Genomic DNA, 17,668 nt, shown 5'->3' on the forward strand with positions numbered 1-17,668 from the left:
TTTACCATCCCAAGCCTGGAATACCCACGACCCATTCCTACCCTGGCCTTGAAAAATTGTGCCAGAGTCAAGGCCTCTGCAGTTCGCGCTTTTGGTGCTCAGACGCCCGGGCTGGCGGGGGGCGGGGCGCGGGGGAGGGCAGTTGGGAAAATTCACTGACAAAAATACAGAGCCCAGGGCTTGGTGCTGGGTGAAAGAGACCTGTTATGTTTTCCCCATTAAGGGGGCTTGAAGCGTCCTTCGTCTGCACTGCACGTTATTAATATTGAGGGAAAAACGTTATCAGCCCCCGTGTGAGGACTGGAATGAGCGCGAAAGATCCGGCCCCCAGCCCCAGCCCCACCCCCGGCCACAAGCCGCTCCCGGGCAAGGCTAAAGACGATCCTCTCTAAACAATGCAACTACACGCCGCCCAGCTCCTTCCCAGGTTGCACCCTCTGACCCCAAGCCCCAGACCCTTCTAAACATCCTCGCCCCTGTCTGGACCCCAAACTGCCCGCGGCTCTGCCCGCTGCCCTCCCCCCGACAGCGGTACCGCGAGGGTTAAGCGACGGCGCCGGGCGCGCTGATTGACAGCCCGGCCGGCGGCTGGGGCGAGCCGGCCAATCAGCGATAGCGGCCGTGGGCCACGTGGGCAAGCGGCCTCGCGATTGGCCAGAGCCTGCAGCGGCCGCCCGCGGAGTCCGAGCCCACGTGCAGCTGCTGCTGGTTCATTGATCGTCCTCGTGGTGCAGGTGGCGCCCGGCGGGGCGGGGCCGGGGCGGGCCGGGGCGGGGCCCGAGGGGTCAAAGGGCTCCGGGATGCGGGGAGAACTGGAGGGGCGCTCATTCTCAGCCTGAACTTGGTTCTCCCCCCCTCCCCCCCCTCCCACGTAGCTTCCTGCTTGCTGTTCTGGGCCTCCGTCCTAAGGGAGGTGAGTGGGCAGGCGAGTCTCCTGGAGGACCCCAGAGTCCGCGGGTTTGGGGAGGAGGCTGGAAGGCTGGTGAGGGGCAGAAGCCAAGTAAAAAAAGGGGGCTTGGTGCCACAGGAGTGACTGGGGTGGAGAGCGGTCCCTTTCCTCGCGTCTGAGACGTCCTAATTCCCCTGGCCAACTCTTACTCATCCTTCAAAACCCCTTCCCAGTGACGTTCACCCGTACTCAAATTTGTCTCACACTGTCTCAAAACTGAGGTTGAAGTTTAGCGTCTTTCTCGGGGGTGGGGGGGTCCCCCAGCCCTGGCAGCAGCTGGTAGGGGGGTGTAAGTGTTTGACACCATCTCCCTCCCAGCCCGTGGGATGAGGCCCCTGGATGCCGCCCAGCATCCGTTGGGGCAGCTGGAGGCCCCGGCGTTTGATAACTGAACACAGGATATAGGTCATGCAGTGCTCAGGTCAGGGAGGTGATGGGGATCCAGGCCTGGCCCCTCGCCCCCCCCCCCCCCCCCCCCCCCCCGGGTGCTGGTTCTCTCCCTAACCCTCGGGACCTGCCATCACTTTGTCGCTTTTAGAGTCTCCTGGCTAAAGTCCTTGTGGTTACTGCCTGAAGATGACCTCTTGGGACCATCTCCGCCCCCAGGAGCACCCTCAAGGGATGAGGAGGCCCCCAGGAACTTTGGTGAGGAGGGCCTGGTGAGGCATTTACCCCTGTGGGTGCTTATTCCTGGAAGCTGGGCTCAAACCTGGCTGTCCTGCTCCTGCTGGAGGGTCACGGGCAAGTGGCCAGGCCTTCAGGCCGGGGGGCGCTAACCGGTCACACCTCCCGACAGGTGCCAAGGCCCTTTGTAAATTACACTTGCTTCTTATCCCCCAGGTGACCAACACATGACTGCAGCATCTCTGGTTAATATTTTACAAGTAGAAGCCCCTTGCTCCAGAAACGACCCCTTTCCAACAGTGTGGGCAAACTTTCTCGCAAGGACTTTGCAGAGAGTCCGTGTTTGAGACTTTAGGCCAAGCTGCAAAATGGGAGACACTCCCGGGGTGAGGGGGCTGGGTGGGGACTCACGTGACCGGAGAAAGCGAGTTCCCCTGGAGGTTTCAGGAGGCCCCAGCCCACCCCCTGGGGGGCGGGGAGGGAGGCGCGGATGGGAGCTGTGGCCTGAGGGCGGCGGGAGGCCGCGGTTCATCTACCTCCTCTCCCCTTCCCCAGGCTTCTCCAGAACTGAACTCCCCGGACGTCCTGGATCAGCTCCGGCGGCAGTTTCCCAGGTGACGGCCGCGCTCAGGGGCTGGAGGTCCCGCTGTGGCCCCCGGAGGCAGGGAGCGTCCCGTCCGCGCTCTCGGTGGCCCCGGAGCCCCTCGCCCCAAAGACAGAACGAGTAATGGCAGGCGGGGAGCCGCCTTGGAGCCCGAAGCAAACGGAAAACCGGCAACACCAATCCGGGCCCCCGCGTACATTTTCGAGTTGTGTTGTTTAGCACGAATGCACTTGCCTCGATTGTCTGTTTCAAGACCTATAATCGCGTCTCCTGACGCCGCCTCCAGGGCCTCCCCGGGCGGGGGCGGGGCTGGCTGGGGGGCGGGGCTTGAAGGCGCGTCTCACCCGAGGTTTTCTTCCGCTCAGGCTCCCCCCTCACCTGACGGCGCAGGTGGAGAGCACGTACCACGCGGTGAGCCCCACCGGGCGGCCTGGCGAGCCGGGTTTGGGGACCCCCTCTCCTGCGCCTCCTCCTGCTTCCTTTGGGCCAGTTTCTTCAAGGGGGTTCTTCGTGAATACTGGCCTCGCTGCAAAAGTTAGAAATTCCACGCGTTTCTTTGGCTGACAGTTCATCCTTGAAGGATAGGTAACAGGAGCCCCTGCTCCTGGGGAGGGTATGCGCTAGTATGGAGCCGTCTTCTAGAACTTTCTGCAATGAGGAGAATGTTCTAGATCAGCGGTGCCCAATATGGCACCCCGCCGGCCACACGCGGCCCATGGAGAACTTGTGAGGAAGTGGATCTTTAACTTGACTAAGTGTACACTCTTGACTCGTGGCGAGCTCCTCGGACACAGGGCACCTCTAGGCGGGGGGAGAGAGAGAAGTGAACGGAGAAACCGGATTCATAAGCCGTAACCGCTATAAAGAAGCCGGAAGATGATGGGGGTGGACGGGAGTAAAGATTTTGAGCTGAGATAGTCAGGAAGGGCTTCCTGGAGGAAGTGATGTTCCCTGTGAGGTAGGGAGGATAAGGAGCTTTTCAATCCAGAGAGAGCAGGGAAGGGCATTCCAGGCTGAGGGTGTAGCCTGTGCAAAGGCCCTGGGGCTAGGAATGGGCCTGGAGGAGGAAAAGCCAGGAGGCCCCTGTGGCTGGAGCAGGGAGAGAGGGAGGGAGGCAGGGAGGGGACAGGGGCAGGTGCGTAGGGCCTTGTGGTTCTGGGGAGTCTTTGAACGTCACCATAAGAATGAAATCCAAGGGTGTCCCTGATTAGCTCCCACTCTGTGTGGTGGGTGGCGTCCCATTTGATAGATGTAGTGACCAGAGAGGTAGAGCACCTTATCCAGGATCACATAGTTGGGGAGAAGCACGCACAGCGTTCGATTCCTACTCTTGTCCGCTTCCATTGGCCACCCCACCCCTCCCCCACCTCGGTGCAATCCCTGCCGTTCCCTTGCAGCTCCAGAAGATCCGGCAGGGTCTCCAGGAACATCACAAGCAGGTGAGTGATTGATGACCAGGAGAGCTGGGGTGCGGCTGCCCCTCCTTGAAAGGCAGGAAACATGGGGGGAGACACAGAGGCTATGACAGGGGCAGGTTGTGGGGGCCCTTGTGGGGCCCGTGGGGAGGACGTGGGCTTTCACCCCGGAGGAGGTGGGAGCCCTGGAGTGCTGTGGGCAGAGAAGGGCAGCCTGACCCGGAGCCCCCACGCACACGCACGTCGGAGCCCGTCCCCCATCCTCTTGAGGCTCCTCCCCGGCCTGCTCCCAGGTCCCTGCGTGGCTCAGAGGAGGCCAGGGACCTTTTCAGCCAGCACTCTGCAGGTCTGTCACTTCTGCCCCAAAGGGCCTGTCATGTGCCAGGCACACCCGGATCGTGGCCTTCCGTGCGCCTGAGGGTTCTCAGGGCCTGGATCGCACATGAGCTTGGGGGTGGGGGGGGGGGGGGGGGAGGCCGGCACGGGGGCCCGGGCTCCCAGCACAGGGCTCCGTGCCCGAGCCGAAGCCTGTCTTCCACTCCTGCCTGTCCTTCCGCCACCTGGCCCCTCTCTCCTGGGTGCTGGCAGGACTGTCTGCCTGTGCCAGATGTGACTGGCGGAAGGCCAGGTCCGTGTCTGCAACTTAGCAGGGCCTGGGGTGGGCAGTGCACAGAACAGGGAGAGACTGATGGGGGGGTGGCGGGGGGGGGGGGCAGGAAGCAGCCAGAACACGGTTATTCATTCAACAGCTCCTTATCCATCACCTTCTTGCCAAGTGTGGTTGCAGGCGCCAGGGAAATAGCAGAGAAGGACACAGACGAACCTGTGCCCTTGGGGTGATGAGAGCTTGGTAAACAAGAGTGTCGGATGGTGAAGGCTGGGCAAGGCGCGGGGATGGGACCGAGCCGCCCAGGGGGACATGAGGGCAGGGGTGGGAGTGAGAAGGCCTGCTGGGAAGGTGACCAGAGAGGGAGTGCAGATGTCCAGGATGGGAGGAGCGGAATGGGCAGAGGACACAGCCGGGACCAAGGTCCTGGGGCAAGGCCATGCCCTTGTAAGTGGCTGGAGCCTAGTGATGAAGGGAGGGGAGGTGGTGCAGGGCTGTGGGGGCCTCGGGGAGGACTGGGCTTTTCCCACAGGGTGGCGCAGGCCTTGGAGGGCTGCAGGCAGGGAAGGGCAGACCTGACTTGGGCGCTCATGGGCGCCCTTTGGAGGATGGACTGTGGGGGCAGGGCAGTGGAACGGGACCATCTGGGTGGGGTGGTCCCTTCATGCTTTGCTGGTGAGAACTGATCAGACTGTGGATTTGGGGGGATCCCCACAGCACTTGCTGAGTATCAGGATGTAGGGGACAAGGCCCCCCGAGAGTTGCTGCTCAAGCCGGGAGCCCCCCTCACACCCACTCAGGGGAAGATCCCTAGAACCCTTGCTGGCCGCGTAGTCCCGCAGACACTCCTCTGTCCTCTGTCCTCGGTCTCCCGCTCCTGGTTTTCCCAGCCTCCTTGCTGCACATTTAAAATCCCGAGCAGCAGGCTGGCCCAGCCAGCTCCTCTCCCCAGGGAGGGCCAGCTAGCAGGCAGGAGGGAGCCGCTCTTTCCATGCTGAGTGCACTCAAGTGCCAGTAAATTGCGGATTAACGAGCCAGGGCGAGTTGGGGAAGGCTCCCCTGGGCGCGTGCTGCTGGGAGGCCCAGCTGGGGGAACCCGTCACCGGCTGCCCCAGGAGGCCGCCCCAGCCCACGGCCACGAGAGGGGGGTCCCGCTGCCCGCCCCCTCCCTCACCATTCTGCCTGCCTGACCGGGCTCCAGATGGAAGCAGGTAAGCCCCGTCCTGACTTTGAGAAGTTGCCTCTGCTTCTCTGGGCCTCTGTTTTCTCATCTGCAAAATGGGAATGCCAGTGGCTCCTGTTAAACAGGACAGACCACGGTTGGCACCCGCACCGCACTGCTTTATCGGCTCTCTCTCTTCATGGATCAGAGCGTTTTCCCAGGATTTTGGAGGTTGCCCTGGGCCAGACAACTCTGGGCGGCTTCTCCGTGCCCACCACGGAGGGGTGCGCGTTGACAAGGCAGGGACGCTGCTGGCACAGCCACAGACCCAAGACCAGCTCCACGCCGTCTTCTCCGGGAGGCCACGGGAGCTGGGTTGACGTTAAACACGTGGCACCAGCCACATTTCAAGTGCCTGGTAGCCACTCGAAGCTAGCAGCCACTGCATTAGACGGGCAGGTCTGGAACACTCCCGCTGTATTTAGTCTGGCACTGGACTAAACGTAGCTGAACTTTGTTCCCATCGAGGTCCTTATCTCACCACGAGGCGGGGACTCCCCGTCACGGATTCTTGGGAATAGTGGCCAAGAGGGTTGGTCTGCCCGCAGCCCGGACGCAGGCACGTTCTCGGGACCCCTGCTTCTGGGGTCTGTGCTGTCCTACTTGGCTGTTGAGCACCTGCCTGAGACTGGAGGAATTGCATTTTTTTTTAATTTTTTTTTTTTAACGTTTATTTATTTTTGAGACAGAGAGAGACAGAGCATGAACGGGGGAGGGGCAGAGAGAGAGGGAGACACAGAGTCCAGGCTCGGAGCTGTCAGCACAGAGCTCGACGCAGGGCTCGAACTCATGAACCGTGAGATCGTGACCTGAGCTGAAGTCGGACGCTTAACCGACTGAGCCACCCGGGCGCCCCAGGAATTGCATTTTTAAGTTTGTTTATTTTGAGACAGGGAGAGGGAGGGGCAGAGGAAGAGAGAGAGAGTCCCAAGCAGGCTCTTCCCTGTTAGCAGAGCTCTGACGTGGGGCTCCGACCCATGAACCATGAGATCGTGACCTGCCTGGAAATCAAGAGTCGGACGCTCAGCCGACTGAGCCACCCAGGCGTCCCCCTCGTCGATTTCTTAATACGCTTCCAACACTTAAGCAAACGCACATGTCCCCACGCAGAGGGGCATATGTCCTGGGGTGAGGACCAGATCGGATCCTACCTTCTACCATTTTATGAAAACGACTGGCCTTTAGGGTTAGGCTTTACCACCTGCTGCTGAGTTCTGGGTACAAAGAACTCTCTTCGCACTCAGCCCGGTGCCTGCCGAGGGCTCTGTGTTACCACCAATCAACCCACCCAGAACCATTCAAGGCAGGCAGTGTGTCCCCGCCTCGCACACTGAGGGACCCTTGCAGGAGGAGGTCTGCGCCCCGGGGCTGTCCAGCTGCAGAGGCTTAGCTGGGACACGTCTGCCCCTCCAGGCAGAAAACTTTCTGCGGACCATGGAGACCTGGAGTCGACCCCGGGGCTTCCAGCCGGGGGAGGTGGGTGCCTGGCCCTCGAGGTGGGGAAGGGGACGGGCTCGGGGCCAAGGGCACCCCCTCCCACCCCTCCCAACCGTGTGCTTGTAGGAGCCCTCGAGCCAGGTCTCGGGTGGGCTGGCTGACCGGCACTCCTGGGGGCCCCCCAGCCCCGAGACTTCCCCGCGCCCGGCGCTCCCGACCCCGCCGCGCTCCAGTCTCCAGGGGCCGCGCTTCGAGGATGTCGTGGCCGCGAGGTCCTCAGACTGGCTCACGCAGCGCCCGGGGGTGGACGACGCCCCAGCCCACCAGCTGGACACGCCGGTGTCCTGGGACTCGGAGCCCCAGCTCTGGCAGGACGTCCTGACCGAGCAGCTCTGGAATATCTTCGCCGGGACCCACAATAAGGGGGAGCGGCTGCAGCACACACGTGAGCCTCCCGCGGGCAAGGGGCTGGGGGGTGGGGAGGGAGGGGGCTGTCCAGGGGCAGCACAGTTGAACCTTGTCCTCCCGTTCACCCCCCCCCACTTCGTCCTAGTGACAGAGCAGGCGCCAGGCCTGGTGAGTGACTGGTACCTGGAGGACTGGGCTGCTGGCTGGCGGTGATCTGGACTGGGCCCTCGGGCTGGGTGCTGGGGTCCTGGGATCCGTTGGGTCCTTAGCCGCGCATGCCCTCGGTGGGGGGGCTCAGGACTGTGTCCCAAGACTGTAGCCCCACCCAGGACGGGACTTGGGGCTGTTGGCGAGTGCTGTCTGTACCACCTGGGCCTCCCTGAGGTTTCCAGGGTCTAAGACTGACCCCGGGCTGGTCTTCTGGTCTGATTGCCCCAATTCCCACGGGCAGGAGAGTCAGGACCTGGGACCGCGCTCCTCAGGACCGGAACCACGTATGGAAGACACTCTGGGTAATCCCAGCGCGGGGGGGGGGGGGGGGGCAGCCTGCCCCGAGGACCCCCACCCGTCACTCATGTGCTCTTGCCTTTGCCCAGTTCTCAGCCCGCCTGTGCCCTCCCTCAGCTCCCCTGAGGGCTCCCACGAAGGGAGCACAGAGCCAGGCACCGAGGCGGACGGGATGCTCTCCCGAGTGGCCCAGGTGAGGCCCAGGTGAAGGCTGGGAGGGCTGGGGCAGAAGTTGCTGAGCGTGACCGTGGTCCCGCCCACAGGAGCCTGCTGGGAGAGCCCGCCCTTTCCTGAAGCCCATGTAAGCATCTGTCACTCTCCTGCCTGCACCTCTGTCCCTGGCAGGTAGAGGGGACCAGGGATGTGGGTGTGTCCTCCCCTTCTCCACTGTATGACTGTCCTCAGTAACCAGAGCTGAGGGATCTGGGTGGAAAGGGGCAGCTCGGAGACCGTCAGGCCAGCATCACTGTCCCTCCCCACGTGACTAGCTCTGGCTTTGCAGAAAGGACTCCCATGGAAAGAGGGTGTTAGAGCTGGGTGCAGACAGTCCTGACCTTGCGGTCTGAGGCTGGGGGAGCCCAGCTGGGGACGAGAAGGCTACCTGGAGGGAAGGGGCGTAACGGTTAGGGTCTTGATGGATGAGTAGGAGTTTGCTAGGATGGGGCAAAGCATTCCAGGCGGAAGGGGGTGATGTTTGGTTCTAGGAGAGGGAGAATACTTGAGGGGGCATGGGTAGCGCCGTGGGGGAAGCGAGGCCTGAGAACCCCAACGTCCGCAAAAGAATGAAGCTCCTCGGGTTTGAGGGGTGGTCCCCGCCGGGCAGAGAGGCTCACCAGTAGGCTGGTGCCCCGGGGCTTCCCCTCCCAAGATGCTGGGACCCTGAGGACTTTGAGGACACGTGGAAGAGACCGGACGCCTTGCCCTGGCAATCCAAGAAGCGGGCCATCCCACACAGAATGGAGAAGGTGCGGACACTGGAACACGGGGAGCCCGTGCTGGCCACGGCTGTCAGCAGCTTCGTGCGACACGCCTTCACCTGTGGCAGGGGTGGTGTCAAAGTGTGGAGCCTGGCCAGCCAGGTGGTGGAGGACAGGTATCCCGAGAGCCACCTGTGTGTCCAGGTGAGGGAGGGGCTGGCTCTGGGGGCGGGGCCTGCGGGAGCCAAAAGAGCCTCGGAGGACGAGGACGGTCCCCTGCATCTGTGCCCACCGCAGACCCGCCGGGCCTACCTGCGCACCTGCCTGCTGTCCTCGGACAGCACGACCCTGCTCGCGGGTGGCCACAACCTGGCCGGCGTGGGTGTGTGGGACCTGACCGCGCCTTCCCTGTACGTGAGCGGTGAGCTGCCCTGCGCGGGCCTCACCTGCCAGGCCCTGGCCTCCAAGCCTGAGGACAGCCTGGCCTTGGCTGGTTTCACGGAGGGCACAGTCAGGATCTGGGACCTACGGGACCAGAGTGTCATCAGGTGAGGCCTGGGCGGGGGAGGGGCGCGGAGTCATGCTGAAAGCCTGAGTAGGGGTCCAGCAGCCCCAAAGCAGAGAAACCCCTGGACCACTTACGTTTGCATCTGAGAGCACTGAAGGCCTGAGTTCAGACTTTGGCTGGGTTTCTTCAAAACCCAGTCCTGGCACTTTTGCCTGCCTCGGTTTCCCCATCTGTCGCCCGGGTGTGGTTCGGTGGGGGAGGGGAGTTCCTGGGGCTTAAGGCTCAGAGTCTCAGCCCTGACCCTCTCCCAACACCCCTTCTGGCCAGGGACCTGCCGGGCCACCCGAATGGGGCCAAGAGCATTGCTGTCCAAGACCAGAACGTCTGGGCAGGGGGTCTGGACACCTGTCTGCGGTGCTGGGACCTGAGGGCTGCCAGAGAGCCTCGGGAGTACCAGTTTGAGTCTCAGGTGTGCAGGCTGGGAAGGGTCTGGTCGGCCAGGTAGTAGTAGCTGGGTCTCAGAACAGAGAAGGAGGTGGATGGGGGCTGGGGAAGGGGGCTGGATGGGACCCCACATTTCAGTGGTGCTGGCGGGAATAGGGTCGTTAGAGATGTTCTCCCCCCTCCAGCCCCAAGAGCATCAGACACTTTCATATTGTTTCAGGTGCTCCTAGCCCCCTTTAGTCTCCGCAGTCAGCCCTTAAGGTAGAGGGAACCGACCTGCTTTACAGATGAGCAGACTGAGGCCCACAGTGTGAAGTTGCTCAGTAGGCCCTCGAAGCCGGGAGGCTGGCGGGAGGTCAGCCCCCAGGGTGGGCCCCTGTGCCCCTGTCCGCCTCTTGGGCCAGGCTGGGACCTGACTAGCTTCTTCCCTGCCGCCTGCCCCCCAGATAATGAGCCTGTCCCCCAGTCCCCAGGAGGACTGGGTGCTGGTGGGCACAGCCAATGGCCAGCAGTGGCTGCAGCCCACCCGAGGGGGCCAGAAACACATGGTGGGGTGTAAGGACGGCACCATCCTGGGTCTGAAGTTCTCCCCCCTCGGTGAGTGGCCAGGAAGGGGCAGGCAAGTCCCCTGTGGTCCCCAGACTCCCACAGGATCCTAGCCCGCCTTCCTGACCCCTCCTGACCCCCCAACACCCTTCATCAGCAGGAACCACTCAGTGATGCTTTCCACAGAGGCAAGAGGGAGGTGGGGGGCCACCTCTGCGTCCCAGACCCCCAGGGGCCCTGCCCCCAGATGCCGATTTCCCCCACAAACTGGTCCCTTCCGCCTCCTCCCAGGCCAGTGGTGGGTGAGCGTCGGGACGGACGACCTGGTTAGCGTCTATAGCATGCCCGCGGGGGCCGTGGAGCTCCAGGTACCCCGGGGGGGGGGGGGGGCGGGCAGCGTTCAGGTCTGGGAGCTGAACGCAGGGGTCCTGATGCAGGGGCCCCCAGAGGGACCAGGCTTGAACTGCCAGCAGAGGTGAGGGGCGGGGTGGGTGAGCCCCCTCAGCTCACGCTGGCCTTCTGCCTTCCAAGGTACCCGAGACCTCCTCCATCCTGTGCTGTGATGTGTCCCCCAACAACCGCCTGATTGTCACGGGGTCCAGGGACCACGCCTCTGTGTACCAGGTCACCTACTGAGGGGCTTGGTACCAGCTGTCCTGACTCGGGATCCTTTTTTTCTTTTTTTTGTCCTTTTCCCCCAGTAAGGTGGAGGCATAATGGTGGAGAGGTGTGGTGGGCGAGCCGGGTCTCTTCCGCATGGCGCGATCAGGCCGGCCATCTTTGTCACATGTAATAAAGCAATTGGAAACAGCAGAGGGTTCTGTGCGTCCCTCCCCCTCCGCCCCCGCCCGTCTTGCAGAGGTTTGGAAGGACCCAGCCTTAAGTCCACGTTCACGGAGAATCTCCTCAAAGCCACTGACCGCCCTGTTGGGAGTGGGGGTGGTCGTGGACCGCTTCTTCCTGTCCCCTCCTCTCCCGGAGACGGGTCTCCCAGCCATTTGTGCCATCGAGGGGTGGGGTTCTCCGCCCTTCCCAAGATGCCCTATCGCTTTAGATGGGTGCATCTCACCTGGGGGTGAACTTCACCCCCGGTGGGGCACATGGCAAATGTGGACATTTCTGGTCGTCGTGACTGGGGGTGGGGGCCGGGGATGCTGCTCAGCCCCACGGTGCCCAGGATGCCCTCCCGAGAGTGATCGGGTCCCTCCCCCACCCACCCCTCACCCCGCACGCCCCAGAACACAGTTGTTCACAGCAAAACAGCAATTAGTCTCTGGCAGGCTTGTCCTCCCCCCATGGGGACTCTGACCCCACCTGCTCGCCCTGTCCCCTCCAGCAGAAGCACCCCCAATCGTGCCAAGAGGTCTGCTTTCCTTAGAGAATTGTTCTCTCCCCCAAAAAGCACCTCCAAAACTCCACCCGGGGACCCTGCCATCTCCCTCCAGAAGGTTCCCAGGGGCGTCTGGGCCTCCCACCCAGCCACCCACTCACCGTCCTCCACAGCAGCCCCTAGGAGTTTCAGGAACACAGACGTGTCATGTCCCCATCCCCGCTGGCCCACATTTCTAGGGGCTCTCTCTGCTTAAGCCTGGGCTGGAGACCTCGCTCCCCCTGTAGCCGAGGAGCAGATTTCCCTCGATTTCCACCTGGCCGAGCGCCTTACCTCTGAGCCTTCACACATGCTGTTCCCTGTGTACCCACAGTCTTGCATGACCCTCCCAGCTGGTGGTTTCTCCTGTTAGCTCCCTCCCCTGGGGTTCTGGTGTTTGCTTGGCAGCTCGTGCCAGGCCAGGTGTCATCGTGCACCAGGCTCTCAGGAATTATCGGTGGGTGGGCCTCAAAGGAAAACTTCACCCCAAAGAGCTCCGTTCTCCTCTATACTCCCCACCCTTTGTACACGGGCAGTGTCTTGGGATGATTCCGTCCGAGGAGCTGGCAGTGAAAGAGATACAGGAAACTTTGGGGCCAGGGCACTGAAAAGCCACGTGTGGGGCACCTGGGCGGCTCAGTCGGTTAAGCGTCTGCTCAGGTCATGATCTCGCGGTTCGGGAGTCTGAGCCCCGCGTCGGGCTCTGTGCCTTCAGCTCGGAGCCTGGAGCTGCTTCCGATTCTGTGTGTCCCTCTCTCTCTGCCCCTCCTTCGCTCACGCTCGGTCTCTCAAAAGTGCACATTAAAACAAAAATGCAAAGACATAACGAAATAAAAGCCACGTGTGACTTCCTCTCCCCTGCCACGCTGGATCCTGAAGCTACACGTGACGGCAGAAACGGCCCGAGTGACTCCTCGCCGTCGAGCCCCGCAAACCACGTGGACACGAGCAGGAGAGAAACGTCCGCCGCGTTCAACCACTGAGGTCTGGTGGCTCCTTGTCACCCGGCACCACGTAAGCCCTGCTGCTCGACAGCACTCCGACTCTCCCGGCCGCCCCTGCAGAATGCAGTCCTCCGGGGTCCAGAGGAGGAAAGGGAGGCGGAGGGACAGGATGCCACTCGCCCTCGGCCGCACAGCCTTCCGCGGTAACAGCGCCCGAGAAAAGCAACAGCCCTGGTTCCCCAGCCCGGGACAGAAAGGTAGTTGCGATAAGCACATTTATTTCCCCGAAGTCCACCTGCCCGTCCAGCGCCGTGTCCAGCAGGGGAAGATGGCAGGGAGCCAGCCAGAGGGCAGACGAGGCTTGGCGCTCACGGGTATGAACGGAGACGGGGTGCCGGGCTCTCTGTCCTGGATGCCCCTCCCCCAGGAGCCAGGCCAGGGGCGCAGGAAGATGGGGGGGGGGTTCTCAGTAAACCACCTCGTACACCGTGGCCTTCTTGTCCCCCGAGCCCGTCACAATGTACTTGTTATTTCCGGAGATGTCACAGCTCAGCACGGAGGATGACTCCTTGGACTACGGGCAGGGGTGGGGGAGGGAGAGAAGGGGAGGTGAGGCGTGGCCGATACTAGCACCGTCTGGTGTCCGGTCCGTGCCCCTGACCGCCCCGCACGACGTTCAGAGGGAAGAGGCAGGGCCAGTGGGATTGGGTGGACAGGTGACAGATCCTGGGAAGGGCGGGTCCCCTGTTCTCCTGACACCAAGAGAGCCGCAACTGAAGCCCCGCCCTTTCCTAGGAGGCTCAGAGAGGGTGTGGACCGGGCATGAGGCCACACAGCACAGCAGAGGGCCAGCCGAGGCTTACAGCGCAATGACCCTACACCAGCAAACGTTTCCTGTAAAAGACCCGGCAGTAAGTTTTCAGGCTTTGCCAAAGGTCCAAATGAGCCTCTAGCCAACAAGTCCGGGGGCCAAGTAAATCTACGTCACATTATCGTCCTTTCGTTTTACACCCCCTTAACGATGTAAAACTCCCTGCACACCCACTACAATGGCTGTAACAAAAAAAGACACAATAACAGGTTGTTGAGGACGCGGAGAGTTTTGAACCCGCGAACACTGCTGATGGGATGGAAAAGTTGGAGGACAGTCCAGAGGTTAAACAGCTCCCAGCAATCCCACCCCAAGACCTCTCTGCCCACGAGCAATGAAAACACGTCCACGGCAGCGCGACTCACAGCAGCCAGAACGCGGAAACAAAGCCGGTGTCCATCAAGTGGTGGATGGATAAGCAAGACGCAATCCATCCAGACTACAGGCTGTGACCCCACCTCAGGAAGGAAGGACAGCCTGCCGCCTGCCACCACGTGGGCGGACCCGGAGGACACTGAGCAGTGACAGGAGCCAGACACAGAAGGACACGTCCCGCGTGACCCCATCACAGGGGGTCCCCAGGGGAGTCCCGTCCAGAGAGACAGAGGGCAGACGGTGGGAGCCAGGGGATGGGGCAGGGGGCGGGGAGTCCGTGCTTCCTGGGGACAGAGCCTCAGTTTGGGGAGATGGAAAGCTCTGGAGACGGATGGCGGGGGTGGTTACGCAACAGTGTGAGTGTGTGTGCGCTTAGAAATGGTCACGATGGCAAGTCTTAATGTATTAAAAAAAGGAAGCACGCACAAAAAGAACCCAGGCTGCACGCGGATGTGGCCCGCAGGCTGCAGTTTGCAGACCCTGCTTTAGTAGCTTGCTGGCTGGCGGGGAAGGGGGGGGGGACCTCGCAGGACCCAGGGGGGAGTTCCGCGGCTTAACCACCAGCTCAGCCACCCCGGGGCCCCTGCGCGCAGCACGTCCTGGCCTGCAGGGCGGTGGCTGCACGCGGCTGGGTACCTGGAAAATGCTGGCTCCGTATGGCGTCCTCCAGGCATTCAGTAAGTTGTCTTTCCCGGTGCTCACAAACCAGCGCCCTGGGGGAGGGAGAGAGCAGGGGGTTCCAGCAGGAGAGACCAGAGAGCCCCCCCCCCCCCCCCCCGCGTCCTCCCCGGCTGTGGGCCGCAGGCAGACAGGGTCCAGCAGGCCTGGTCTCTCCCTTTCTTTCTGGCACCTCCGCTCTCACAAAGGGAACAGTGGGCCCCTCCTTCCCCCCCATTTTCCAGATGGTGAAGTCAAGGCCCCCCGGGGGCGGGGGCCCATCTGGCCTTCAAGAAGGGGGAGCCCCCAGGAGAGCGTGGCCCGATAAAACATAAGATGCCCAGGTACCTTTGAATCTCAGATAAATCACAAACCATTTTAATACAGATGTGCCCCAAGGATTTCATTATTTATTTTCTTTTAATGCATGCGTGTCCCATGCGGTACTTGGGGCACACTTATGCTGAAAATCATTTGGCTGCCTTTTTTTTTTTTTTTTTTTCTTAGTGTCAGTGTATCTCGGGCGATATTGGGGATGTATTTGTATTACCAAATCAGTTGCTTTTAAGCGTAAGCATGTCCTGGGTCGCACTTGGGAAAAACTTCCGCTAACCAACGATTCGTTAAGATTCAAAATTCCACCGAGGGGGTGCTTGGGTGCCTCCAGTCGATTAAGCGTCCGACTTGGGCTCGGGTCACAATCTCCAGGCTCGGGGGTTCGAGCCCCGCAGCAGGCTCTGTGCCCACAGCTCGGAGCGTGGAGCCCGCTTCGGGTTCTGTGTCTCCCTCTCTCCCTGCCCCTCCCCTACTTGCGCTCTGTCTCTCTCTCTCTCAAAAATAAATATGAAACAGAAAGATTCCAATTCCGCTGGGCGTCCTGTGTTTTGTTGTGGGGGCTGTCCGGTGGGTGTGGGGTTTCGGTCGCCCCGCCCCGCGCCCTCCAGGCACACACACCGCAGGAGGCGAACTTGAGGGCCAGCACACAGCTCTCGTGAAGGTGCAGCTGGTACTTCTCGGGCTTGCGCACGTGCAGGACCTCCACGTTACTACTCTCCATGCCCACGGCCAGCCAGTCCTGGTTGGGGCAATGGCCCAGGGAGAAGATCTGGGGGTGCAGAGGAAAGAGGGGACATCGAACCCCCCCTGCAGAGGTTGGAGGAGGCCCAGAGGGGCAGGGGAGGGGCCCACCGCTCTCCGGCGGCAGCGCTGCGTGGAGAGGCAGCTGGCCCAGGGCCTGGAACGCAGCAGGCAACTGCATGTCGGATCATTAATATTAATCAGAATTACACGGAACCCTGGGGCCTCACATCCATTATCTGCTCAGAACGCACAACAGCTCTGGGAGGGAGGGAAGGAGGGAGAGGGAGAAGCCGGGCGAGGACGGTCGCCCCCCTTGAGCAGATGGCAGAAGGGAAGCTCGAGGCCAGGGCTCGCTCAAGGTCAGAGATCCGTGAAAGCCGAGGCCTTCGGACTCCCAGCTCGGAACTTTTCCCCGCTTGCCAACACCTCCTTTTGCTTGGATGTGGAAGGACTCAGTGGCCTCATCGTTCCGTGCCCCACCCCAAGCGAGGCAGAGAGAGGCTTAACGCCCTGTTCTATCCTGACCCTGTCGAAGTCCTACGGACAGGACGTGTGTGGAAAGAACCACAAACGGACAGCAGAGAGAGGACTGGAAGTTTTCACGTGTGCTCTCCTGCCCGTACAGAGTTCCTGCACAAAGACGGGGGCCCGGTGGGATGAGAGATACTCACCATGGGGTCCCCAGAGAACAACCCATCTAAGTCTCAGGGCCAGGGGATGGACAGCCATATCCACCTGCACCCTTGGGTTCCTTATCAAAGAAACTTTTAAGCTAAAGAGAAGAGAAGGTAGAACAGAAAGAGTTTGGGCGTTAGCTACTATCTCCAGGCTTCAAGGAAGGGGGCAAAAATGGAGATGGGTTTTGAAGGATGAGTAGGAGTTCACCAATTGGAGAAGAGGGAAGGAAAAGCATGTCAGCTAGAGGGAACAGTAAGTGGAGAGGTCTAGATGCATCCGAGGGCATGGTGTGTGTGAAAGAGACTAGAGCACAGAGGCCTTAAATGTCAGGCCAAGGAGCTCACGTCCTGCCCCCAAGGCAGTGGGAGAGAGGATCTGGGTGACTCTGTTCAGCCGTGAGGAGTCTCCAGATCCTGTCCAGCTCCTTCACTTCATCCTTTAGCCTGGATTCTCACAGAGCCCTCAACGGAGACCTCTCTGCCCGACTCCTATGTCAACCTCTCCCTGCCGACCTTGATCAGTGGCTCCCCAGTGGGTCCTGGGGGGTGGTCAGGAGCTCTCAGTCGGGTCAAGAGATTGAAGGCCAGAAAAAGAACTGGGCTACCAGAGAAGAGGAAGGAATGAACGGGGACGTGACTTAGCAAAAGCATCTGGGAAAGTGATCTGAGGGTCTTAGTAGACCCACAGCTTACTCTGAATCAGTGCCTTTGTGTTTCCACAGGGTTGGGGGCGGGGTAAGGCCTATGGATTTTGTGAGAAGGACAAAAAAGATGGACACGGGTCACAGGTATCTGGTCCCCACTCAGTTTCCGGAAGCGAGTGCCTTGTGGGGAGGGGAGGGGGCTCCGGATTCCTGAAGCTTCTATCGCCCTCCCGGCAGACCCACTGCGGCACCTGAGAGCAGAAATCGTGCTGCTGCAGCTGGCGGCCCTCCCGCAGGTCCCAGCAGCGCACCGTGTTGTCCAGACCCCCGGTCCAGAGCCGAGTGCCGTAGTCGGAGATGTCGATGCAGCTGGCACCGTCGGTGTGGCCCTGGAACTGCCTGGAGGGAGAAGGGCCCAGGCGTCAGGCGTCCGTCGTGGGGGCTGGTTCTGCTCCAGCGCCGAAGCGAGGGGCGCGGGGGCCACCCACCTGACCATGGTCTGGTTCTGCAGGTCCCAGACCACGATGTTGCCGTCGCTGCAGCAGGAAAAGCAGACCTTGGCGTCGGGGCTGACGGCCAGGGCGTAGCAGGCCGGGGCCGAGGAGGTCAGCTCGGCCTTGATGCGCGGGGTGGGCGCCGCCAGGTCCCAGATGGACAGGGTGCTGGCCTCCCCTCCCACGATCAGACTGCGGCCGTCCGGCAGCAGCTTGCAGGAACGGATGTAGTTGTCCCGGTTCTGGGACGGGAGAGAAGCGACGGTGTGGGGCCGGCCCTCCCCGACGGGGCCTCCCCCCCCCCCGCCGCCCCGAGAGCGCCCCCAAGCGCGCGGCGCCCCCCCAACCCGCTCTCCCCGAGCCCCGCCC

The 17,668-nt window shown here is 61.8% G+C and overlaps 2 protein-coding genes across 11 annotated transcripts in view; one reads left to right on the forward strand and one right to left on the reverse strand.

Annotated features, from left to right (window-relative positions):
- The first annotated feature begins 850 nt into the window (after positions 1-850).
- Positions 851-11,001, forward strand: TLE6 (TLE family member 6, subcortical maternal complex member). 7 transcript variants are annotated; one of them, XM_040461687.1, is made up of 17 exons: positions 851-913; positions 1,488-1,594; positions 2,129-2,187; positions 2,543-2,588; positions 3,575-3,616; positions 6,835-6,897; positions 6,985-7,303; positions 7,412-7,434; positions 7,718-7,778; positions 7,863-7,966; positions 8,037-8,074; positions 8,642-8,894; positions 8,988-9,238; positions 9,526-9,667; positions 10,089-10,239; positions 10,480-10,556; positions 10,720-11,001. In XM_040461687.1, the coding sequence occupies exons 2-17, from the start codon at positions 1,526-1,528 to the stop codon at positions 10,822-10,824; spliced, it is 1,803 nt and encodes a 600-aa protein (XP_040317621.1). In that variant the 5' UTR covers positions 851-913; positions 1,488-1,525; the 3' UTR covers positions 10,825-11,001. The 7 variants fall into 7 exon arrangements, 6 of the variants coding, with proteins under 6 accessions (XP_040317621.1, XP_040317618.1, XP_040317620.1 ...); XM_040461684.1 differs by having other exon boundaries at positions 8,642-9,238; XM_040461686.1 differs by having other exon boundaries at positions 8,642-9,238; positions 10,480-10,514.
- Positions 11,002-12,759: 1,758 nt separating this feature from the next.
- Positions 12,760-17,668, reverse strand: part of LOC121021476 (TLE family member 5) — a 43,985-nt gene continuing 39,076 nt past the window's right edge. For all 4 annotated transcript variants that reach the window (XM_040461862.1, XM_040461861.1, XM_040461864.1 and 1 more), the window contains 5 exons: positions 17,294-17,541; positions 17,057-17,204; positions 15,359-15,509; positions 14,384-14,460; positions 12,760-13,075 (listed from right to left, as the gene is read on the reverse strand). In XM_040461862.1, the coding sequence (XP_040317796.1) occupies positions 12,968-13,075; positions 14,384-14,460; positions 15,359-15,509; positions 17,057-17,204; positions 17,294-17,541 (732 nt within the window). In that variant the 3' untranslated portion in view covers positions 12,760-12,967. The remainder of the gene's footprint in view (positions 13,076-14,383; positions 14,461-15,358; positions 15,510-17,056; positions 17,205-17,293; positions 17,542-17,668) is intronic.

This window comes from Herpailurus yagouaroundi, unplaced genomic scaffold, assembly GCF_014898765.1.
Source record: "Herpailurus yagouaroundi ecotype Mexico unplaced genomic scaffold, PumYag 295, whole genome shotgun sequence".
In the NCBI taxonomy this organism is placed as follows: Eukaryota; Metazoa; Chordata; class Mammalia; order Carnivora; family Felidae; genus Herpailurus; species Herpailurus yagouaroundi.